A 25,506-nucleotide genomic window follows, 5' to 3' on the forward strand; every position below is an offset into this window, starting at 1 on the left:
ACGACTTAGGCTAATTTTACTGGTAGAGTATTTTATAATTTTAGGCTTGTAGATGTGCTGGTTGCAAAAGTTTTCAGAGATTCCCACTTCAATCTCAGACGGAGACATAAATCCATCTGGAACTGCATCGGGAGGGCATCCAGTGTAAAAAAAATAGATTAACAAGTCTCTCTAACCAAGCATGTGGAGCTTTCCACTGTGCTGATCGGGACCAGCTGCTGAAAGTAGCATTTTGTACTTTTTAATGATATACTACTGATTAGAAATATAAATGAATAAATCTTATCAGTTTCAATTTCAGTTTAAATCAACTTAAAAATCTGAAGCCAACAACTGCAGTTCCTCAAATGGCCACTTGAGGACAGCTTCTAAAGTGAGTCACTCCCCATAGACGCTCATGTTAAAATATCAAACTTTACAGCAAAGATAAACATGCACATACTACCTAGTGCAAACAACTGCTTTGGCAACAAGAGCCAATTTATCCCCCCACCCCAGCATTTTTACAACCCGTCCACTTAAATTGTATCAAAGCACAGACAGCATAAAAAGTGGGCGGAGCTATTGTACTTTCTCTTATTGGTTTTGGACATCTGATTCTGAAGTGTTGAAATGAGCGGGGCACTTGTGACTGTGAAACTGTATCCTTTGGCATGCGCAGTTTCAAATCACAGATAATCCTCCATTTATAAACACAGTATGACCAATAGTTATTTTTTAAAAAGTCTTAATTTTTTTTATTCAGTACGACCCAAAATGAATGAGTTAGCCCATAAATTCATCAGGTAAGTGTTTCCAGAGGTCAATTCAGAAAGCTGATTTCTCATAGACTAATATAGGACTGGACGTTTTTCTGAAACCACAACTATCGCAATCTAACGGCCTTCAGACAGAATGCAGCTTTTTAGGCATTTTTCGGACCCAGAACATACGTCAGTGTTTTACAGTATCTGTGTTTGACTGACAGGTGGGAGTTTCTGAAGATAATGAGTTATGGCGTCACCAGATTTACTCTAAAGTAGTAAAAAAAAAACAAATTATAAAAGCAACTAGAAGTGTAGAAAAGAGTTGAGTTGAAAAATAAACAAATTGAGGTTCACTGTACCAGTAAAACACTACGGTGAATTAGGTGTAATTTGTTACATCCAGTGAGATTCCTGAACAGCAGAGTGCAGATTAGGTCTCATGGGTTACTGTTCTAATCTTTGTAGTTGCACATCTGATAAGTAACCAAGCACTCCCTGTATTTAGCGTGCATCCTTTGCCAATGCCAACGCTCTTTTTTTGTACTGTTAAAGGAAGAAATCCAGCTCTGCATCCGAGTTATTGCTTTAGCGCACTCTGCATCAAGTTTCATAACTCAGCTCTGGCTTAATTATGACTGGAATGCAGCCTGACCAGCCTGGAGGGCAACAAGTTCTCAAGCTGTCCAATTTCTGTATTTGGGTTTCTCCGATGTTCCTATGTGATGTTTACAGAAGCTCCCAAAGGGCACTTCTCTAAATGCCAGCAGAGTAATTTAAGAGGGCGCAGACAGCCATCGTTAACATCTATTATTTGCAGCGACGGAAACAGTTTCAAGCATCTTGTGCTGTGAACATAGCAGATCCCAAGAGTGGCCAAGTTTCACAAAGCCTTTTTAGAACAATTCACAGATTCACAGCGTGGCAGACGGCCAACGAAGCTCCTTCAAGACCTTCTCTTTAAAGTTTATCTGACTTTAAAGCAAAAAATAATCTAACGAGAATGAATCTGCGTGCCATCATCCCATCGGCACTGCAGAAAATGCCATGTGAGGGAAAACATTACAGCAGACCTTGACATTCATTAAGTGATTTTTCCTACAGAAACTTTTCCACAGCTTCATTACTTCCCAGCATGATGCTCCTCTTGCCTGCTATTGTAATAGAGCTAAAAAAAAGAGAAAAGATAACTTAAAGCACTACTGTCCACCACAAGTGTGACTGCACATCCCACCGAGCCACATTCATTCTACATCCTGGTATAAAAGAAATAGATTATTTTAGCACTGATATTTATTCATATAGAACTTTTCCAGTTGATATAAAGTTGCAGAAGAACTTCCAGCACTCTGAAACAAAGTAAACAGCCGCAGAGAGAAAAGCTAATTAAAGTAGAATAAAATAAGGCGACATGTTTAGCCTGTATGTGCCGCTTCCCGTTTGAGGGGTGCGTGCCGTCTCCGGCTCTTTTGATCCCCCCCCCGAACCCCTTTCCAGTACCCATATCCCGTATCCTCATTTGGTACCGTGGTGACAGTTTCCCAGATACCAGACAGTATTGGTTTCCCTTCATCTTGTGGCACAGGTCCAACCCCAGTGTCTAATTTGCTAATGGATCCCCGTTGGAAGCTGCTGTCTCGACTGTACGGCGGTGGAATTATATGTGCACAAGTGAAGTAACGGAGGACTAACTGAAGGAATGAATAAATCATTGTTTTGTACTTTTCCCCCCCGAACACGGGCGACTGCAGCCGATTTTCCTCTCGTTTGTTTTCTGCAAAGCCTTGGTGTCATTCACCCCCAGAGTAGTGTGGCCGTCGCTGCTGATGGGAGAATCTGCAAACTTGACTGTAATAAAGCACGGACAGCAGCATTCCTTGCTTAAATTTCTAAAGATGTCGTTACATGTTGGCATCAAGAGGAAATGAAGTATGACGATGGGCTCAAGTTTAATCTTGATGAAAGTTTGAGTCTTGCATGCTGCGCTGAAAGACGGCAGCTGTCTTTATCTTAAAAGCTCCATCAACTGGTAGTCCCTTTCACGTAGCAAACGTACACTTGTTAAAACCACAGAAAATGGGCAAATGGCAGCTGCCATTCATGTGTAGTGTACCATGCAACACTCTGACTCAGACTCATTCAGCATAAACTGACAGAACCTGCTCGGTAGGTCCAATTCTTTCACGGCCACTAACTCTAGTCTCAACAGTTTCCCTGCAAGTAATGAGCTATCAGTTGTTGGATATGGATATATTTTTTGGGACATTACATTTGGGAAAGTTTAGAGAATATTTTTTTGTTTTTAATTGAATTGCTGACATGAAGGTCACGCTGTCATTTACGCGGATCTTTTGGTTTTAATGGAATCAGCCCGGTTCAGCTTTACAGGGGTCTTTAGCTACGCCGAAGCCTCTGGGTGGTAGAGATAAGGCAGCGTAAAACCAAATAAAGCTGCTCTGCACTTGGAGCGAGACAAAGTTAAAAGCATGCTTAATGTGCCTGGATGCAGTGATTATATCTGTCTGGACCTAATGTAACACTTAAAAGTGTCCTTTGTGTCCAATCTTGAGATTGCTGCCACTGTTTAGTAAACACCCTAAACAGCATTCGTCACAGCGCACATGGAGCTCTGTGGACAAAGGGAGCAAGGCAGCATTTCCAAGCGAGCGTAACAGCTACTGAAGTACAGTGGGCAAAGGCCACTCATTCATTTGCAGGCCGATGAGAGCAGGGTTCTCATCTTTCCCATGAAGACTTACCCTCTATAGCTCGTCTGGACCTGCAATTATCACATGAAAGATAAGGAGCCAGCGCGATGCATTGCAAATGAGAATAACATAACAGCCCGTCAATGACTCTGCATGGCTGGCATTTCAGCAATAGCTCTGTCTCGTCTTTGTTTGCCTTAGTTACTCTCAAGTGACGCAGTCCAGTCATTCCAGCCAGATGACAGATACTCGTGAGTTTCTGGCAGCATGATTTGTCATCTTTAATAACGCTAGTTTATGCCAGCCAAAGAAAATGACTCCAAACACTCCTCCTTTGTTAACAGCTTGGATATTTTAAAGGTTACAAATAAACAGCTATTTGCCCAATTTAGAGTTTTTAACAATGTGAATTAACAAGGGTAATTTTCCACGGCACATTACACGGGGCACCGCGGAGTCTGACCTCATTATTAAGAGATTATTCTCAACTTCAATCAGCTAAAAAAGGCGAGCACTGTGAGGTTCACGTTCCATCTCATTTGGATCCCAAAATGAGGTTTGTTTCTAAAAACGGGACCTAAAGGTTCAGAATGCATCATACTTAGAAGTTTCTTTGCTTAAAGAAAAAACAAAACAACTTAGCACAATGAGCAAGAAAAATCACAATATATTATTTCATTTTCCACAACAGATCATCAGCAATCAAACAAAAACAAAACAACAACAAAAAACAGTTTTTGCTTTAAAAAGCAGGCGAATACAAACGTCAGATACGTCAACACAGGAGCTTTAAAGCTAAAAATAACACATGTATGTACAGCGGTGTATCGCTCTCGCTAAACTGTTCTTTAACAACAGTGAATTTAAAATCTGCCCACAGAGCAAAACATGTGTCCCACATATGTCCATCATTTATAAACCTCCCATCTGCTGTTAAAGCAGGCCCTAAATTATCTATGAGACAATCAAACTGCTTTGGTTTTCAGTCAAGAATCTGTGCAACGAATCTCTTGTGTTTTAGGCTACATGCTTTAACTACTACTGCTGAGCAGAGTTTGACTTGGGAACTCTTGTCGGTAAACAAAACAAAAACAATAAAAAGCAGAACTAAAAGTTTCACACATACAGCAGTGGAGCTCAGGATTTGGCATGGAAGCAAAGTGCACTTGCTGTGACACTTAGACTAATCACTTGAAACTGTTTTACCTCGAGAATCGCTCAGCATGAAATGTCCAATTTTCCAAATGGCTGCTAAATCCCAATCTAGTCTGGATCAGCTGATTGTGGTTGACCTGACGCAAACTCAGAGTCGGGTTTTCCACAGATAGTGAGGAAAATCGGCTGTTCAGTTGATGTTTCTACTTTTTCCACACCCACCTTTGAAAATACCTTTAGGCTAAAAAGTGTGACAGATACACCCAGTGAGGTATTGGATAGCTGAAAACAAGAACTTTGAATCATGATAAAACACCCTTTCAATTAACCTGCGTTTAAAGTGTTAAGACATGAATGTTAAGCGTGAACGCTTTGAAGAGGCGCGTCGATTCGACAGAGTCAGGAAAGTAAAACGTAACATTAGTCATCAGGTAAGACTTGCTAACATCTCGCTACAATTTGAGGAAAAAAAAAAATAGCATTTTGTTTTAAAAGTGAAGAATACTTTTGAAAACCATTCTTCACAAATTACAGTAGTCCCTCTGTAATCGCCACATTTAGCTTATCATTATTATCCAAAGCAGTAGTATTCATCCGACTCCACCCTGAGTTTCAAAGGCGATTTGGCAAAGGCGTCGCCGTCGATCACCGTTTTATCCACAAAACAATCAAGGTCCGTAGGCGAGGGTTCATCCGGGAGGTCCTCTGCTAGTGTGTCCAGGTAACTACCCACAGACAGACCATCCAGGCCGTCACTGTTGCCATCATTCAAACTATTGAAGCTTCCTCGCAGCGAGGCGCCGTCCTGGCTGTCCGACAGGCTGTATAAGCTGCCGGTTAGGCTGCTGTCATGGCTGGCGACGCTTCCTTTGTCATCTATCATCCAGCGGATGGACTCGATGCCCTCGTTGATGGACATAAGCTGCTGCATGAGCTTTACGTCAATGGCTCGCAGATTTGCCTGTATTGTGGAGAAAAATAAACATTCAAGTAAGGTCACTGCATTTCGCATTTCAGGAAATATGGTTAACAGATCAATATGTCTGTTCTCTAAATACATGGCTAATGTAAGCAGTGGGTAAGCTTAACTTAAAGGGGGGAAAGAAAAATTAACCTACACCTTGTAATATTAGACCCTTTCACATATGCCTAGAGACTGGTTGACGATCTCCAGTTGGGTTGTGGGCAATTGCTCGAACTTGATGTCATTTGCAAGCTCAAATTAGTTGTAACAAGGTATAGAGGGCTGCATGAAAAACCATCCTGTGATTACTCTGGCCACTAGCAGATTGCAGTGGCCACTGTAGTTTGTATGAAAAACTTCAACTTGTCTACAAACACTTGCAAAATGTGCCTAGGGTATTCGGTAGCTGTTGGCAGACATGTAGGCATTTTCCATACAAACTACAGGCAATCTGCTAGTGACCGAAGCAATCACAAAAAGGTTTTTGATGTAGGACCCTCTTTAGTACCAATTTCACCCAGCAACTCTCAGCAACGACTTGACAACTGGTTGGGGAATACAGGAGGTCATCCAGGCCTCTGTAACTTACCTACTTTTATTTTACTAGTAACTGATTTAATCTTTTTTAAAGACATTGTTTGTCTTAGTTCAAGTACTTCTGTTACTAAAAGGAAGAAGTTCCCTTTTTAAATATGCCACTAGTGTTTAGAGCCTTTGTTTGAAACGCCATAAACAGTTACCAGCTGATCTGACCAAAGTCAGGTAAACGAGTTATCCATTACTTGTCGTGACAACAAAACAAGACTATTTTTAAAGCGCGCGGTCATATCATCTTAGTGAGGATTCATAAATAACTACACATGATAAATGTCTGAGAAGTCTGTTTACATTTCATGTGCCCGACAGATCAAATTTTTAAATCAGCAGATATCGGCATTGGTCATAAAAATCTCAGTTGGGTTCTAGCAGTCTTCCTCTTTGCTCAGCTTGAGACAAAGAGTTGTGGGCTGACTTAAAATGACATTTGCAAAGTCTTATCATGCTTCACATACCAAATTATTTTCTCCCCAGCCAGTATATTCTTCTTCTACTGTGTGACTTGTCTGTTGGTCCCACTATTTTCTCATCATCTCCAGAGCAAAGATGGTATTCCAGATTCAACTGTCTGACTGTTCTGAGCACACTGCAGGGGAGCTTGTAGAGTATTTTATTTAGTTGTAATTGCCTAACAGTTATGCATTCAAAAGAACAAACACAGTAGTGAAAAGTGTACTTCTTAGCATTTATAATGACAGAACTGGAGCAAATGACCCAGCAATTACGTAACCTGTAACAGCCACGTGAGCAACACCAGCACCCTATTTAAATCTGTAGATAAACAGACAGGTATGAGTTATGCCAGATATAGACTTCTGAGGAAAATCGAAGTCGTAACTGGAAACTCCTTTTAACCTCATGTTGTAACCTTCCAGGTAACCTGAAGGGACCTGAGAAATGTAACTACATGTCCGGTCAACACAGATCACAATGAGTCCGACTGGTCTGGAAGATTATGGCGTAGATTTCGCGCTGAAGCGTAATTCAGGCATTGGACTACTTCTTGCCAGTAGCTGTGGCGTGACAATTTAAAGACAGAGTCAAAGTCCACTAACAGTGCAAGAAATAGAGCTCATAAGTAAAGTGGAAGCCAAGAAAACAACTAAAAACGAGCAGTGTCAGTATTGCTACTGTAAGCATCAAGGTTCAAGGATCATTCCTGGTCTCAGAAATAGTACTCTCCCCCACAGATAAATTAGTCAGAGAAAACACAATCTACTCCAGTCATTGTTGGGTCATGTGACACCGGAAAAACGACTTGTACGCATGTCAAATCACAGCCAAGAGACAGTTTTTATTCAGGACAATGGATAAACGATGCCTACTTTACACAGTATGGCCATTGACTAAACTTCCTGCCCTGACAAACCATGCTATTGAGGGTGGATGGAACTGCCTATGGAGTCATTCAAAAGGGATTCCCCCTGCGTCTACTTGGTGACAAACGCCCGGTCTGAATGAAAATTGGTAAAGGGGCAGCTGCAACATCCTGCTACAGTGAAAACACTCTGAGGCAGATGAAGGCAGACAGGGTTGGTAGACTGTTCCAGACAGCTGCTTTGACACAACAGCCTTTCTTTAGAGTGGATTTGTAACCACCCTTCATTTGGCTCACATTGCTGCCGGTGTGTTTGTTTTGCAAGTATAACCACCTGCCTTATGCACAAACACACACACAGAAGCTCAGCAGATGGAGTTACACCAGAATTATAGGCCAAGCAGCTATGTTGTGTTAATAGGATGGCACCACTGGGTCTCTATCACAAAATGAATATCAGAAACACAATTAGTGCAGCACAGTTTTTGTCTGCACTGGATGCAAAACATGATTTGTGATACAAAACCCCAAACAGACCTGGTGGGACTGCAGTTTACAGTTCATTTGCTCCTTTGATTAGTTTGGGCTCGCAAATAATGCAATAGAAAAGCTAAATGCCACTTTCTTGGCACAAACTTGTGAGTGTGCATGCAGGAAGTGGTCTGATTGGATTAGTGGCTGAAATGAGAGACCAGTCACAGTTGGGATTACACTCACTTCATTTAAAATAAATTCATTTAGTATTTTTTTCCTTTTACAGGATGCTTGCATAACAAAATAACTGCCACCAAAAATTTAAGTCTAAAAAAAGCCAATTACAGATCTACTATTGTCCTTACAGTAATCTTTAATAAACTAATCCTATCAGAGCGAGATCTGTGGCAGCGGGTCAGTCTGCTGGCTATGACACACCATCTGCTCGGGACTCCTAATACCAGTCTTGACCTTTTTAAAATGGCGCGTTGCTGCGACTCTGTCGGAGTTTGAGACTAGCAGGACATTCCAGGGACATTTGAGAACAATTTGAGTGATTGCAGATAAAACTATGCAAGCATGGGGAGATAATTACAGCTGCACAACTGCAGTGGACTGGATCATACGACAGGAGAGGGGGCGAGCGCCCTGAGGTGACGGGAGTTCACAAACAGTCCTCTGCCCGCAGCACAGTGTGAACGGCTGTCACCTGCCCCCGTGACAGTCGTTCACAGTTAATGGTTATACCTGGAGCTCAGGTAATGCTGTTGTGTCTAGGTAAGGTCCTTGAACGCAACAGAAGAAACAGGACCACCCTGGCAGTAAACAACGATGCCACCACATTTATCTGAAAGTAATTATTAAAATATTACTTACAACACCTGAAACTAAGCTTTAAAGAGAAGACTTAAACTGTTTGCAAGCTATTATAGAGCTCAGACAATACACTCACCATCTCTTGTTTGAGAAACATCATTTTGCTTTCCAGTCTTTTTATGTCCGCAGAGTTAGCGCAACATTTGCAGTTCCCTGAATGCGGCGCTGCGGACTTGTCGTGTTTCCCTCCGGCGAGAGAGCGAAAGAGACTGTCCGGAACTTTTCGGCCCAACTTCGTCTCTATGTCCTTCAAGTCTCGCATGACGCTGTTGTCCTCCTCCATCGCGGGGTGTCACACACGCAGTCAGGACAGTTATCTGCGACCACGGAGGTTATATTCCCACAGCCTGGCGGGCTGTTCGCGTGAGCTTTAATCAGAGAGGAGTGGAGTCAAAGTATGCTAATAAAAGTTTTAAGGCGCGCGCTCATCGCAGCTTCTTCGCTGTGACGCTAAACTCACCGCTGCCACAGCAACAGACCTCCCATTTAAGCTCGTGAATGGACAGTTTAACGACAACGCGCTCTCCGCGGACCCTCCCATTGGGGGAGCTTCCTCTGAAACCAGACTCCCTACAGGTGAGACGAGAGAGCGAGAGAAATAAAAAAGCAGAGGTGTTTCCAGGATATTATTTTTCAAAAGCGGTGGCAAAAGCCCACAAAGAAAATAAGCATGACTGTTTAAAATTTTATTATGAATAACTTTTTGCAAGGTCTTTTAATTCTCTTTATTTTCTCACCTCGTGACCCCCCCGACAAGCTGAGCTCGTGTTGTCAAGGGAAACTAGTCACAGTCAACTGGTGCTTTCAGAGTCCTGTAACTGTAATAAAAGACGGTTGCTAGAAGTGATAAATGAAGTTATAGCAGGGGCGTGTCCAGAGGGGTGAAGGGCATGGTTACTGCCCCCCCTGAAAATATAATGCCTCTTTTCGTTAGCGACTACTCAGCCTGAGTTTGCTCTGCTTGGTTTTGGTCATTTTCCATTACAATTGAGTACCACCTCAATGTGTATGGGGGTCGTTATAGCATTGTTTGTGTCATATGTATGCGACAGTGTAGGATGTTGAGGCGATGGTATACCTGCTGCTCGGTGTAAAGGTTTTTGTCAGACACAGGGACGACACACGAACACAACACCATGCCAGATTACTGTTAGGCTGCTCCCTTGTCACGAGGGGTCAATACAACAAGTAGGTCCATGTTGTACCCCTCGATTTGTCAGACTTCCTGACCCAACAACAAAGGAGACTTGGGTCTCTGTGGAGACTTTAAGCATTAAGTTTATTTTAATGCTAAAACCTTTGTAATATTAGGGCACTTATTAGGATTAGTGGCTCCATAGTACAGGGGTTTACACACTTGGCTAACAAGCAAAAGATCCCTGGTGTCACCCAAGGCCTCTGGGGCTCTTATCAAGAAGGCCATCTGGTGTAAAAACTAAACACCCTTTGTGAATAATGAAGCAGCTGAAGCTAACTTCTTCTAGTTTTTTCTTGAGTAAAGAGTTTAAATACGTCTCTGCGCAGATTCTCAATCATCCAGGTCATGGTAGTGTAAAGAGCCTGGAAAGAAAGCGTCATGGTTTCATGACATTTCAAGACGTTTCACAAAAAGTCTAAACATTTGTTTCACTGCTTTGCAAAAAACTCAATGCAAACAGTGTTTAACCTCGTGGGCAGTGCCGCTTATCGCGTAACACCATCTGCACGAGGGCGCAGGGCAGCAAATGAGCCTGAAATCCATGCCCACTGCTATCTATGCCAATTTTCTACACTGTATTTGTTCCACATCAAATTCTGTGATTTTCCCGTGGGCCTGCATTGTTCACACCCTTAAGTAGCATAAATGATTCCCAGATGCCAAACTATTTAATGTAAAGCCCCTAAGTTCAACAGAATTATTTATGTAAAAATACAAAAGTATAAATTACATTTTTCAACTATTGTATGAAAAATGTGTTTCAGCTAAAAAGACAGAAAATAAAGACTCTTGACACTCTTTTACATTTGATCTAAATCACCACTGTGCTTTATTTTCCTTCTACTTCTTCGTTTATTAGCAACATTTCAAGTCAGGTGAAACAGTAACTTAACACATCATAAAAAAGCATATCTATCTATTGAACGTTCAGTAGGTCCTGCAGAGTTCTAGAAATTAAACTACAGCACCCCCTTGTGGGTAATATGGCTTAATTGCATGGGCACTTTGATAAAATATACCTTTTCTGGTATTGTGCAGCTAAACCAAGCGAACCTAAAAAGTCAGATAAACTCAGGGGATGATGTAGAGTATGCAGTTAGTAAAACGATAGTCATGTTCAGGAAGTATTACTTCCTTCATTACTTTAAATGGATGTAAAACGCTCACTGGCACATTCCTTTCAGGCGTGCCCCCTTTTTGTTAAGTGAATCAGCAAACACTGAACTTAGAAGTCAGCTGATCTTGATATGCAATTCCTGATTTAAGGCCTTTTTTTAACCACTGATCAAATTCAGGGTCCTGGAGGGGTGACGCTGGGCAGAGACGGGGTGAAAGTCTATTTCAGGGCCTTTTCATTATAAAAAGTCTTCAGTAAGTAGGAAATGTAAAAGTCAATATTTACATCTGCACTATTTGTAAATATAGACGCGCAAATGCAGCAACAAAAGAGATGATTTTATGTTCTAGTGAGAACAGATTCAGACTTTAACAAACCACACAAGCGTGTCACTGTGAGACAAAGAGGCGCTTTAAAGTGGGGCTTGTGTGTGTCTGTGTGTGTGAGAGAGAGTTTATACAACAGATTGGCTTTTCTCATCATCGTAGCGCTGGTACTGATCCCCGAGCAGAGGCTGGTGGCCCTCCTTCCTGTGAGACCGGGCACGCACAGCACACGTGGTGAGAGCGAAAACGACCGCGACGACCACAAGGGCAGCGACTATGGCCATGGTTATTATTTCGCTCAGGGTGAAATTTTCACCTGGAAAGGCAGGAGTAAACAATGATTACAGGTCATCTGAGCATTTCTCTGAAGGCGAGATTAAAGGCGTGCGGGTCAAATGTGTACCTGGCCATTCGGCTTGGTAAGAGTAACCGAGGTTTTCAGGGGCGGTCACAAACATCTCCGAGTTGGTCACCGGAGGCCAGAAGGGCACCATGTTGTAGCGCCTGTTGTGACCGATGGGAGCATCTTGTTCTGGGTACACAGCCGCATCTGTCGGGAAGCACTTTAAATTAGCACAAAAGCTCACCGCGCCATTATGAAGGACAATACGTTTTTTTAAAAACAGATGCTACTGAAAGACCTGGGCTGTGCCTCCTCAACCATTCATCAAATATTGCGTCGGTAAAGGTGTGGAGCAGGACGAAGATGGGGTCGTTCGGGGAGAGGTGAGTCTGTCCTCCTGTCCCGTTCAGGAACAAATGAGCCAGGTTGTGGAGGCTCCTCACTATAGGGTCGTAGTTCCCCTTGGGGGCGCTGTAGCCTGCCAAAATAGCACGAAAGGGCACGAAAAGCTGTGTATGTGAACGCAAAAGAGTTGTATGACAGACAGACAGAAATATCTTTGTGCTCGCTCACCTTCAATGGTGTTCCTGAAGCTTTCAGAGGAGGTGGAGAAAAATGGCGGCGTGTCAAAAGTGTTGACCTGCAGGCAGTCTGCCACGTCCTGGGGCTCCGGGAGACGCTGGACCATAGGCCTGTTCACATTTCCTGCCGGGTTTCTTCTAATGGGAGAAGACTCGGTGCCTGGAGGGAGGGAGGGAAAGGAAAACAACCTGGATATTACCGTATTTTCAAAAAGAACTCCAAAACAAAACCCCCCCACAGATCACTGCAACATCACCAGTCTCCAGCCTCACTGTTGCAGATGGTTCCCAGCGTGTCGTAGTCCTCCACGCTCTCACAGACGACTCTCCACTGGGAGAATATGGAGTTAGAACTCAGAGAGTTCATGTCAAAATTGCTCCTGGCTCCCATCAGGTCATCTGTGCAGATGTCACATGTGTTTCCCCCGATAGCAAAGTTCCAGTAGGGCAGGGCGAAGGAAGGGTTTTGCAGCATGTCCTGGGTATTGAGTATGAATAAAATCAAAGCATGGCTGGGTTAGAGTGTGTCGCCATGGATAAGGATGTATTTGACTGTGATGCAAACCAAATGCATTCAGTCTGAAGAGTCGGTATTGCAATCTTTCTGATCTAATTTAAAGTTTCGTTTATTTTTAATAAATTGTGCTAAAAAAGAAAGCTCTAGTGGAAGTCTTTTTAATCCCTTTAGTTATGTAGAACGTCTATATGAAGACAGAAGTTGGGGGGATGTATACGGCGCTATAAAGTCACGATGGATTCAGAAATGATGAAACTTTGTGAAAGGAAGTTGCAGTGCAGCGCTCTGCTTCCGACTTATTTCATGACTTTCCAATGCAAAACCTCGTAGTTTAAGATAAGGCGTAAAGGTAAAGAAAATGTTTCAATAGAGGATTTATAGGGGCAAAATATTCATGAATCTCAAAGGAACATAGTCTGTCTGCTTGGCTGTGAATTATTCCCTCCTTCAATTCTTCTTCTCCGGTGGTTTATCAAAGGAAAACTTACCAAATCCCACTTTTAAAGTCTATGCTTGCTGATATGAAACCAGTCGGGTAAAAGAGTGAGTTGAAGATAGAAACCCCCCCACCACACTAATAAAATCCAGGCATTCTTACCTATATGATTTAAATGCAGCAGGACAAGAAGCAGAGACAGTTCATTCTAATTCTTACTGGAGAAAAAAAGAGCCTCCACCAGTGTGTGAATGTGAGAGTGAATGAATAGTAGAATTGTAAAGCGCTTTGAGGGCCCCGAAAAGCGCTATATAAATGCAATCCATTATTATTATTATTATTATTTCCCTCAAACTTCACCAGTGTGACAGATTTGAGGATGAAAACAGAACAACAAAAAACAAGGCACTAATTAGGGATCCCAATTTAAACCAGAAACTTGCTCAGGATAAGGAAGGAGCTTCTCTGCAGGAGTCCAACACTGACAGGGTTCAAACCCACACAGCACACACAGCAGCCTCATTCTCTGCCCTTAATTGTGACCCGACTGATGCATGCAACACCGACCCTGGAGCGGATTATTAACATTCTCCACGTGTCACTTTCGTGATCGTTAAAGTCTAATAACGCCTCTTCAACAAAGCTCCTTTCAGTGCTGTTTTCTCCAAATGGATGGTGTGCAGACCGAATCCAATCTCTAATTTGAAGTGGTTAAAGTCACATTTTGCGCGCTGCTCGCTTATTAAGGTGTGACATTGCTTCGTCAATTATGATTTCTTCGCCATTACAGCGCATTAGACAAAACAAAACAAGCGGGCAGGGGAGGGTGGGGTGGTGGGAGGCAAGAAGGACATTTGTCGGTGTTAAACTGGTAAATTAAAGATGTCGATAAACAATTAAGTGATGATTAGCGACTCTCAGGCAACAAAATCAGTTAGTTTTTTTTTCTTTTTCAAATTTGAGTTAAAAAGACCCTAATGACATCCGCAATACTACAGTGTACGCTGTTATAGATCTAATTATCTGCACTATCTCACCTGCATGTCTCGCTCCAGCTGGAGCAGGTGGTACCTGTGCCAGGTCAGGAAACCGGGGCCCTCGTGCGAAAAATCCACGCCCCCAAAACTGGCCTGCCCCGCGCCCAGGAAGGTCTTGCTGACGGAGTAATAGTGGGACCAAACGAAGTAATTGTAGATGGAGACGTTTTCAAACTGCGTGGTGTTCCCGTCAGGGCCAAAGATGCCCGGATAGTGCCGCGTTGCGATCACCAGATCGGGGTGCACCGTGCGCTTGGCCTGGTCCAATGCGTTCACGAACGCACGCTTTTCCTCCGCGCTGAGCTGCATCACGTTTCTTCTCACTGGAGGATTATAGCATTGGAGAAAAAAAAACATATTAGCTCAACCGGTCGCGCTAATTGGAAATCAGTTTTTAATACCCAAGATGCGCGTAATTGGTACATTTTTGGCAGCTTTTTTGCACTTACCAACAGGAACTCTTTGGTCACAGTTGGGCCCGGTCAATCCGTGTTTACAGCGGCCGCAGTTATGACCACTGAAGTTTCCGTTACACTGACAGGTACGGCTGAAAAAACGGCTGGGCCATCGTTCCCGATCATCCCGTCCGTCGTGCGGGTACTGAGGCCCATGCGGCTGTGTGTCCACCGCCACCGACACACACTGTCCACGCCCGGTGCTGGAGCCACACGGGTCATTAGGCAGTCCAGAAGGCGACGGGCAGCACTGTCCACTCCTGAGACCCTCTGGAGTCACACACTCTCTGGGGAACTGAGCGCTCACAACCACCGCGCCCACAATCACCAAAAAGCAGAACTGCCACATTATCCAAAAAAGAAAAGTCGCTGCCAAAGTTTTACGCACGGCTGGTTTCGAGTCTGTTTTTACTGACTGACTTCGAGTACAAACCTGAACTAATTATTTTCCCCCACAATACACTTGCATCACTTCACATCAGAAGTTATTTCTTCTCTGCCAAATGAGTGGGTGTAAACCTCCACCTTCCATGCACCCACGCAAGACTCCACTTCTGTTTCCCCCCCAAAACCACTGAACCGACGACCTTAAATACCGGATTAGCGCATGACTACCGGATTTACTGACTCCCGCGTGATCCCATCACATAACATCATATTTCCTAGGGATGGAGAAGGTAGTGTGATCCGGTCATGCACACTTTTATTCCTCTAAAAAAAGTCCCTGGATGTCTACAGTCGACCGAATAAACACAGCATTAAATGTAAGAAAGTCCAATTAATAACCGACTCTAAGAAACACAAATTATGATAAATGACTACTTCCACACACACAGTGTAACGTCTCAGTGCGCTTTTATGAGCACTGTATGAAAATTAATTAGCTATGAAGTAATAGTTCCCCCCTCACAAATCTTTTAGCAAAGGAATAGATGTTTGGAGAGTTAAAATAATAATAAATTTTTTTTTCAGCATGTTGAAGAAATTCAACCTAGTGTGTGTGACACTGGAATTTAATCTTGCCTCAGAGGTTTGCTAAAGTGATCATATTTCAGGTCATTTGACTTCTCAGGAAGGCCCCTCCACCCTCCCTCTCCACCTCCTTCTTTCCCCAAACCCGAGCCTGATTTTACTGTCCAGAGTATGTGAGACTTGAAAGCACGAACAGCATTTATCCCACAAGAAAAAGTCTTTGAGAAATGTAAAAATGTCTCTGTGTTTTAAATCAGAATAAATAACAATGCAACAGGTTCCTATTTCCTTTCACGTCATGCATGGAAATTTAAAATCTGAATTCAAAACAGATCAATAAATACTTTGCTGGTTTAATCAGCCTTTTAAATGCTCCACGTGATAGATTGTTATAACTTGCCTACAAGGAAATTTGTCGTCCCAGTCAGAGCTTACACAGAAACACACAGTGTTTGTTGAGGGCTCGTACTGCACGCACAAACCTAAGGCACACTCTTCTCCATCTGAAAGTTCCCTATCTCCAGCCCCTCTGGCAGTAATGTGACGTGGGGAATGAGGTGATCAGTGTCATGAGAACTAGCTGTGTGATGTCAGACCGGAGGGATTGCATGTAGGAAGGCTTTTGAAGTAATAATGGTGGCAAGTCTGGTTGTTGGAGATAAAGAAGGTATAATGATGTTTCATGCAGGGAGGGGAAACCCAAGATGTGGCCTGGGGAGGTCACACCACACAATAATGTCATCTGGCTTCCCCACACAACCAGTGCTGAAGCTGGTTCTGCTGGCTGAAGTGCTGTAGTTCCCATGCAAACACACAGTACTTATCGGCGATTAATAAAGGGCAAGCTCAGATTTTTTGTTAGCCAACTGTGTGTTATGTAGACAAGGTCATTATATTTCGAATATATCCAAAATCTTTGCAAAAGTCTCGAAAAAAATCCTCAGGACTACAAAAACTTTATAGTGCAAGATGTAAATGGTAAAGAGGTAAACAGTTTCTCGGCATGTCTGTTATAAAAGACCATAAAAAGTAAGAATATATGAATTTTACAATCCCAGAGAAGCAGAAGGTGGGACATCATGTTGTCTCATCAGGAGTAAATTCCAGGAGTAAGGACCTTCTGTTTCCAACTAACTTTAAGGAATTATTTAATATTCTTCAACACGGAGTACAACACACTCCTAAAGATGGCTGTGATTTAAAAACATAGATACGACATGTTTGCTAGCAAGCCTCCCAAATGTTTAACAGCTTGGACGTGTGACCATACGATGAATCTTTCAACCACCAAAGACACCAGAGAGAGAGAAAAACATGTTTTCCTGCAGCTCTAAGTTAAATTCACTTCTAAAGAATGAGTTACAGCTCACTTCACAACGAAGACTGAATGTAAGCCTTCACAACAAACCATTCACATGACACCTTGGCTTCTTTTCTTCATTTGTTTATGATAAATGTGTATCTTTTTATTTTATCTGCATTTTTCTTTTATGTTGATACTGTTGATTGACAGTGAACAACTGTGGATAAGCTAAGTGACAAAAGAAGCAAAGATGTCTGCTTGTGCTTGCTAAATAAATTCTGGCAGGACCGATCAGGCGAACAGCAGCGTGTTTCCTCTGCTCATTATTTCTCCTGTTTTACAGAACGCTAATCTGCCCACCGTTACGCTTGATGCCATGATAATCCAAACAGTGCTGAGAGTCTGAATTTGAATTAAATCTCCAGGACTTATTTTCCTGTTACGTCAGTTCAAAAGTCACATTTTTGAGAATAGCCACTGAATGATAAACAGATTCGCTATTGGTCCGATGTGACTTTTGTGGATTTATCTTCAAAGGCTCACATATAAAGAGACCATAAGTCTTTGTGCAGCTTTGAATTACTTTGTGTAACCACAGCAAGCAACCTTCAGAAAAATGCTGACCCACATACAAGAAGTATCCAGACTTCTTCTGTTTGCTCAGTTTCCAAAACTTTAAACGACTTTCTTCTTTTAAATACGATTCTGATCTCACCACATTATTTATCAGCTGCATTTGAGGTGAAGGTTACTGTTAATTGTCATTCATTAATCATGTACAACTCTTGTTTTACGTGTAGTTACGGCATTTATTATGTTTAATTTGTGCCTTTGCTTGTGTTAGTTCTAATAAAAGTTTTATACGTATAAAGATATTACATATAAGATAACTCAGTCCTTGTGTTAGATGGAATGTTACCTAATTTTCAGTTAAAATCTCTTTCAAAGTTACTAGTAACTATCTATAATTATTTTGCTAACTCTCACCATCAGACTGTGTTATTGGGTAGTGGTCTAACTGGTTATGCTTACTAACTCTGATTCTCTCCACATAATTTTTTATCTTTGTTGGCCGTAATTAATGCATTTAGCTAATTTTCTTGATTCACTGTGATGTTTGTATCCAGGGTCATGCCTCCACAAACAAAGAGTAACACCCCAAATTAATTATCTGGATAAAGTTATTTTATTATGATGATTCTTAAATCCTTTAAACATGCAGCCTCGCTGAGATCGGGACCTTGGCTCTTTTTTTCCTGCTGTATTTTGATAGATACAGTGAAGAAAGGACAGAAAAGCAGGGGCAGAGAGAGAGAGAGAGGAGAAGGCATGATGCACAGGGCTGCAGGTCAGACTCAAACTTGGGCCGGCTGCTCTCAGCCGTATGTCACGTGGTCGCCCGCTCAACACACTGAGCGCCCATTCATCCAGTTTTTCTAAGCCCAGCGTGAGTAAAATGTATAGCTGGTGTTAGAAAGTCCTGTGACCTGACACTGTAAATACTCTATTTAAATGTAATAAGAGATTACAGGTGACCAGAAAGTCTTTGAAGTAGAGCCTTATAAATAAACACCAGACACTCTGGCTGTCTTCTTTTTGTTAAAGAAGGCCATCCTACCTTTTATATAAGAGAAAAGCATCACTGCCGATGCACACTGTTGATATATGCTCTAAAGCCCTCCTCCCGGTGGGACATGCCCGGAACACCAACCCCAGGAGGCGCCCAGGAGGCATCCTTGTCAGATGCCCGAACCACCTCAGCTGGCTCCTTTCGATGTGGAGGAGCAGCTGCTCTACTCTGAGCCCCTCCCGGATGGCCGAACTTCTCACCCTATCTCTAAGGGAGAGGCCAGCCACCCTTCGGAGGAAGCTCATTTCCGCCGCTTGTATCCGCGATCTCGTTCTTTCGGTCACTACCCACAGCTCGTGGCCATAGGTGAGGGTAGGGACGTAGATCGACTGGTAAATTGAGAGCTTCGCTTTTACACTCAGCTCCCTCTTCACCACGACGGACCGGTGCAGCGTCCGCATCACTGCAGCCGCCACACCAATCAGTCTGTCGATCTCCGGTTACCTCCAGGGCCGGAGATACAGTAATGTTAGATTCAATAGAAAACACACGATATGTGCAAATACCCAAAATCATCAGTCTTTGTGAGAGGTGTTTCTTATGAGTCTTATACTGTGTGAGTTCATAGTTTTCAATTGTTTCCACGACTATAAAAAGTTTAATATGCAGAAGAAGCAAAAAACCAAAACTAAAAAACAACAAGAACTTTCCTCTGCTTTGTGTCATTTCCCCCCAGTTTAGCTGTTCTATGAATTATTTCTACAACATTCAATTGAAATCTCCCCTCAACTGCCCCTCGAGCACGTGGATGTTGATTTGCTTCATTGTTCCTCAGGTGAAGGAGCTGAGGTGGAAACAAAAAAGAAAAGCACTGATTACTCCAAATAAGCTGATGATACCAGTGAAAAATCTTGATTATTTTGGTGTGCTGCTATCATAACCTCAAGGCAGTTTTGCAATTAGAGAAAAAAAAGTCTGTTTTTGCTTACAGACTCTGCAGCCATAACCCCAAGGACTTAAAATCTAGGGCAGGATCAGCAAGGCAGATGCTTTCAAAAACATCTTACAGTCTGCCCTTAATTCACAGCAAGCCTTACCCTGGATTTCAGAGGGCACTTGATAGCTTTTAATTGTTAGATATTATCTAACAACATCGAGGACATGTATATTAGCTATCCTCCAGGGGGATCAACATCCTCTAATTAGCAACCAGATGCTTTGCAAATTCACACATCAAATGCTCGTCATAGGGAGATCTTTCAGGAGAGGAAGAAAAACAAGTTCATGTCAAGGGTCTGACTTTAAATAACAACATCTGCTTTCTGTTGAATGGCAAGTAAAGAGTAAAGCAGCAGAAAATGAGTGTTCCTCAAAAACAACACTTGCAGTTAAATGCATGGAATAGTTGTGCAGTAAGTACAAAATTTAGGCAGCTTTTCTTTAAATATCCAACTGAAGCTACGATATGTATCATATCGGGGTGGATCCACTTTGCTCTCAGAACTGCTTTAATCTATCATGGCGCAGATTCAACAAGTGCTGGAAACATTCCTTGAGAGTTTGGTTCACATTGACGCAATAACATAATTCATCCATAATGTGAATCTCCTATCCCAAAGGTGCTCTATTGGACTGAGATCTGGTGACTGGAGGTCATTTGAGTGCAGAGAACTCATTGTCATGTTCAAGAAACCGGTGTGAACTTGATGACTTGGTGCGTTATCTGCTGGAAACAGCCATAAGAAGATGGGTACACTGTGCTCATACGGGATGGACGTGATCAGCAGCAACACTCGGATAGGTTGTGGTGTTTAAACATTTCTCAGTAAGTACAAAGCAGGATCAAAGTGTGCCACAAAAATACCCCCCACATCTCCACCAGCAACCGGAACCCATGAAGTCAGCATGGGTCCATGGTTGTTTATGTCCAATTGTGTCGCATCAGAAACCATCAGACGAGGAAACATCTTTCTGATCTTTTATTGTACAAGTTTTGTGAAACCCAGGAAACTGTAGCGGCATCCGGTGCGGTTGTCTCCCGCTGCAGGTCATCTGCTTTAATGTTCGACGTGTTGCATGCTCAAGAGGGTCTTCTGCAGATTTTGGTGGTGATTCGACTTACTGTTGCCTTCCTATCAGCTCAAAGCACTGGTCTTTCTTTCACCTCTGGTATCAACCAGGCATTTTCACCCAGAGATCTGCTGCTCACTGGATATTTTCTCTTTTTCAGCCCGTTCTTTAAATCCTCGAGATGGTCACGTGGGAAAATCCCCGTAGATCAGCAGCTTCTGAAACACTCAGAGCAACCATGGCACATTCAAAGTTACTTAAATCAGCTTTCTTTCTTATTCTGATCTCTGGTTTTTAGCTTTAGCAGGTTGTGTTGACCGTGTCTACGTGTCTGAATGTATTGAGTAGCTGCCATGCGATTGGCTTAATTGCATATATGTGTTAACGAACAGAGGAACAGGTGTGCTAATGAGTGTATTCCTACTTGAGTGTGTTAGCATTTCCAGCTCTCTATGATCTCAGTCAAAGCATGGTCATCTCAGGCACACAGCTATGGCAGAAGCCCCGCCTATGGTTCAAAAAGAGTTTGGAGAGGGGCAGCCAATCAGGAGAAACTTAGCTTAAAGGGAAATTAGCCCTAACTGAAACAGCTTGTTTCAGACAGGACCTGCACCAAGACCCATCATAACACAAACAAGGATTATTTTGAACTTTATTCCCAGAATAAACAAAGGTGTTTAGAGTCAAAAAAAAAGATAAAAGCATACATTATTTAGATACAAATAAAACATTTGTAAGAAAATAAGGTATATTTAAAAAAGAACCAAACCAACCAACCAAACCTTTGAGAGGGCGTGACTCTTCAGCTGGAAAATAACAGGGTTATTTATAAAAAGTGGCTAAAACTAGCTTCACTTTCACCAGGTGTTGCACTAAAAACATGCTCAGCTCACAATACAAGAGTAAGGTAGTAAATGCCGCAGTTTTGCTTGCAACAGAGTACTTCATGTTGTTAGCACTCCTTCCTCCCTGCTGATAAAAAGTCTCATTTCATTGTCAAAGATCTAACTGAGTAATGTTTTGATGTAGTTTGCTTTAAAGCTAATATGTTTCAGTCTGGGGCAAGTTGTCACTACCACTTTGTTCTTGCTAAGACAGAAGGGTACTGATGCTGTCAGTATTAATAATTTGCATGCCAAGTCATTCATCATTTAAATGTTCTCCTCGGGCTTATAAAACAATGTCACTTTCTTTCCCCAACGTGACTCCTTACACCGTAAGGCAAAGACTCTTAACTGAGTCACATGAGTTTCACGTTGGTTATCATGATTCCAGCTGGCTTGTATTGTTTCATAATTGGGGCGTGACGGAGAGGATTTTACAAAGCTAGCGCTAAGCTCATTCTCATGTTGTAACTTTTGAAAGTAGAGCCACATTCCTCATGCATCTGCTGTTCCTATGTGCCCTTGAGGACTATAAGGAGGCCTGTTAGTGTTGCAAAGTTGTTTGGACCATTTAAACATTATTTCTTTCCCCGAGTTCTTATCTTCTACTTTTTTTTAAAGTCAAGATGAATACTGTAATAGACATGATTATGAATTATTCTGACCTTAGAGTGTTATATCTGCCCTAAATGAATTTTCTATGATTTATTGTCATGGGTGTTTAATAATTCAAAGTTCTATTGACCTGAAAATGCACTGCAGTGTTTTAAGGTCATATTCCAGGACAGAAGCCACCAGCTTTTCCTACGAATCATTCAATCATAAAAAAAGGCACCTAACTCAAGAGATAAGCCGCTGTGGTGTCTACACCTAACTGACACTATGTTAGTAGCAGCCTGTTGCAAAAACACATAATTTGTTCCAATTTTTTTAGTCGACTCTATGAAAAATTCTAAAGATAGCAAAGTCTGACAGGCATAAATTAGTATTTTTTAAATCAACGGTGCTCTATCCGGTCGTTAAGTCTGACGTCACTAGCCGTGTCTGGGCCTAAACTCCGCTGCAGGTCCATATATCAAACGATCACTATGGCATTACTGAGAGTTGAAAAACTGTCTAAAGTCTTTCATCTTTAATAAAATGATCAGCGTTCTGCTCTACCAGGTGTAACAATTGAGTTTAACATCCAGGCATCCATGAAAACAGAATTTATGACATTTAACGGAGTTAGAAGTTAGCAGGAAGTTAGCTCGCTAGCTTCTATCTAAATACAATATAGCATGTCCTGACTGCAGGGTTTTGGAAACAAATTAAAACGTACAGCTCTGTTATTACTTCCAACATAAATGAAGACAGAAAACTAAACAGCAGTGACGTTTGTAGGGTTACTGAAGTTTGGCTAGCTGGTATATAATGATGTGCTACGTGACCGCTAGCGACACAGCTATGTTACCATAATATAAACAAGCTAACTTTTTGATACCCGATAAAAGTTAACATGAGTGTTCTCGTGGTCAGGAACAAATGTAATCGCATGGCAGGGTGCTGTAAAAGGACCAAACTTCAGCCAGGAGAACAACTGAGATAATCCATCCACAATACGAGGTTAGTCATTCATATACTGCTGCATGGGCTGGGCTGTAGTTACATCCTAAGGTTTTAAAAACTGAGCTTAAATAAATGATTAGCGGTAATAAAAGCCGAGGGAGGTCAACAGTGATCACTGACTGTTTTAGGAGCTTTTTGAGATTAAATAGAAGAAAATACATAACATTAAACATGTTAACAACACAAAAGCCATATTAAACGCAGACTACTTTAGACCCGGAAGTAGGATTCATCACGTCATCACTGAACAACCGGATAAATAAAATTGGATTCATTTCCCAAAGAGTTATAAACTGAAAACTATGTTGTGCAGCATGTCCTTAAAAAACTTTGAGGAAACTGGTAGAGGACAAAAAAAATAAATAAATCATGTCCCGGTTTCATTTTTCAACATGACAAAGATCCCCAAAACACTAAATGATAAATGACTGGTACTTACACAGTATTGCAATATATTGACTCAACATTGAAAAAGATAAATCAGGGGTATGACAAGATTTTCCAAAGGCTGACATTGATATCACATCACTAAGATGCCCATAAAATAACACTTTTGGCTGATCCTTGCTATCAATCAAACAGGCTGATTCGCTATGTGAGCCACATGTAAATATCCAACAGAGCCTTGTGGCACTTTGGGAAACAGCCTTTAAATTTTTATTTCTTTATTTTTTCACGGATCATTAACCTCAGTCTTTTTTAATGATTGTATTTATTATCGTTACATTACATGTTTTGTTTTCTCTTGCTGTTTAGTGTATCTTCCATCTCACTCTTGGTTTGATTTAGGCAACAAAACCACTTAGGAAAAGACAAACACACTCAGCTGCGCTCTCCTCTGGGATCACTTTTGAAGTCTTGCTGTGGACTTTGTTTTACTGTTGTTTGGTTAAAACTCCTGGGTTTGGTTAAAAAAAATAAAGAATGTGCAAACAACACGGCACTTTTAAAATCAAAAGTCGGTCATGCTTAATGTCTTGAGAAAAAAAGCAAAAGAAAGAAAAATTCACATAAAAGAAATTTCATGACTTTTTCATGAACTGCGGCCAGGCTCTGTTAGTCCTGTGACCACCGCTCACGCTCGCACTGCCTCGCTGCCATTCTTCGTGTGCTCACAACTCTGCCTGTGTGTGTGAGTAAACCTTGGGCAGGATGGAGGATCATGTGAGAAGATGTGACTTGGGCTTAATGATAATCCCCGCCTTTGGTAAAAATGGCGCAGTGGGAGTCATTAGGAGGGAGCTATACAGCAGCGGTTCATATGACTGTCAGCCTCTTTGTCTGTCTCCTCCTCCCCGCTCCTCTTCTCTAAGACAACGCCTGCAACTGCTTGTCATTCCTCTTCACTTTTTCATCACAGGTTGCCTTCATGCCATTTATTTGATCCCAGCCCCGAGTCCTCGTGTTCATTTCCTCCTCTGTATTTTGCACCTTTACGAATGAGTCCCATGTGAACACCCCGTTACAGCTTGAGGCATCTATGCAATAACAGCTGTAGAGTCTATAGAGCCGAGCTAGTTACTTTGTGAGGCTGCACTTGGACTACATCGGTACACAAGCAAAATAAAATGCCAACGATAAGTTTGCCAGGCTCTGAAATCTGGTAATCAGCACTAAACAGAACAGCAGAGCTCCAGGCTATGAAGCCAAAGGGAGGTTTTTATGTATGGATGGCACAAGACGAAAAGCCTGAGGATAACCAAGCTCACCCGGATAACTCAATGTTTAATGGCAGTCATCCAGTACTCCTCATGGGATTTAACATTAATTTAACTTTAACTTAACCTCAGTGCGGCGATAGCTTCTGAAAACCATTACAGTGTCTGCATAAAACTGTTGTGGCAAATAATCTAGTGGCGGTTATCTTTAATTTTTAACTGCTGACCTTTGACTAAATCAACCATATTGATTCTCTTCTCTTTTAAAATGTAGCAGATTAGGATCAAATAAGGAGTTTGAGCAATTTACATTGTCAATAATTGAGCGGTGAGGAAAAAAACCCATATGTAATTGTTACAGAGTGCATATAGGAGACAAAAGTAGGAGTTTCTGATAGGTTGGGCTAATGATGATATTATATGTCACGTTCCAAATGATCTAAATGCAATCAGTCGATTATTAACAGCGTGCGAGCATTTTCTCAGGCTGAAAATCCGCTTCACTACTTATTTGAGGTGGGAGTGAATGAAGGTTTATACTGTGGGACTGTCTGGGTACGGAAGGAGGCAACCTCATGACCAAAGCCCCGGGGATG

General features: G+C 42.0%; 2 protein-coding genes across 2 annotated transcripts; both read right to left on the reverse strand.

The window, feature by feature from the left end:
- Positions 1–4,093: 4,093 nt before the first annotated feature.
- lurap1l (leucine rich adaptor protein 1 like) lies at positions 4,094–9,127 on the reverse strand. Its single transcript, XM_085451390.1, has 2 exons — positions 8,912–9,127; positions 4,094–5,567 (listed from the first exon to the last, which is right to left on the reverse strand). Exons 1-2 carry the CDS (start codon positions 9,116–9,118, stop codon positions 5,178–5,180), a joined length of 597 nt encoding a protein of 198 aa, XP_085307516.1. The 5' UTR covers positions 9,119–9,127; the 3' UTR covers positions 4,094–5,177.
- A 1,711-nt stretch (positions 9,128–10,838) lies between these two features.
- On the reverse strand, positions 10,839–15,231 carry LOC146715023 (5,6-dihydroxyindole-2-carboxylic acid oxidase-like). The gene is made up of 7 exons (XM_085452774.1): positions 14,840–15,231; positions 14,391–14,713; positions 12,674–12,878; positions 12,393–12,560; positions 12,118–12,297; positions 11,880–12,026; positions 10,839–11,792 (listed from the first exon to the last, which is right to left on the reverse strand). The coding sequence occupies exons 1-7, from the start codon at positions 15,192–15,194 to the stop codon at positions 11,605–11,607; spliced, it is 1,566 nt and encodes a 521-aa protein (XP_085308900.1). The 5' UTR covers positions 15,195–15,231; the 3' UTR covers positions 10,839–11,604.
- Positions 15,232–25,506: the final 10,275 nt, after the last annotated feature.

The sequence above is a fragment of the Copadichromis virginalis genome, linkage group LG3 (genome assembly GCF_057382275.1).
Source record: "Copadichromis virginalis isolate Kocher_CV1m ecotype Utaka linkage group LG3, C_Virginalis_male_GT1.1, whole genome shotgun sequence".
Taxonomy (NCBI): domain Eukaryota; kingdom Metazoa; phylum Chordata; class Actinopteri; order Cichliformes; family Cichlidae; genus Copadichromis; species Copadichromis virginalis.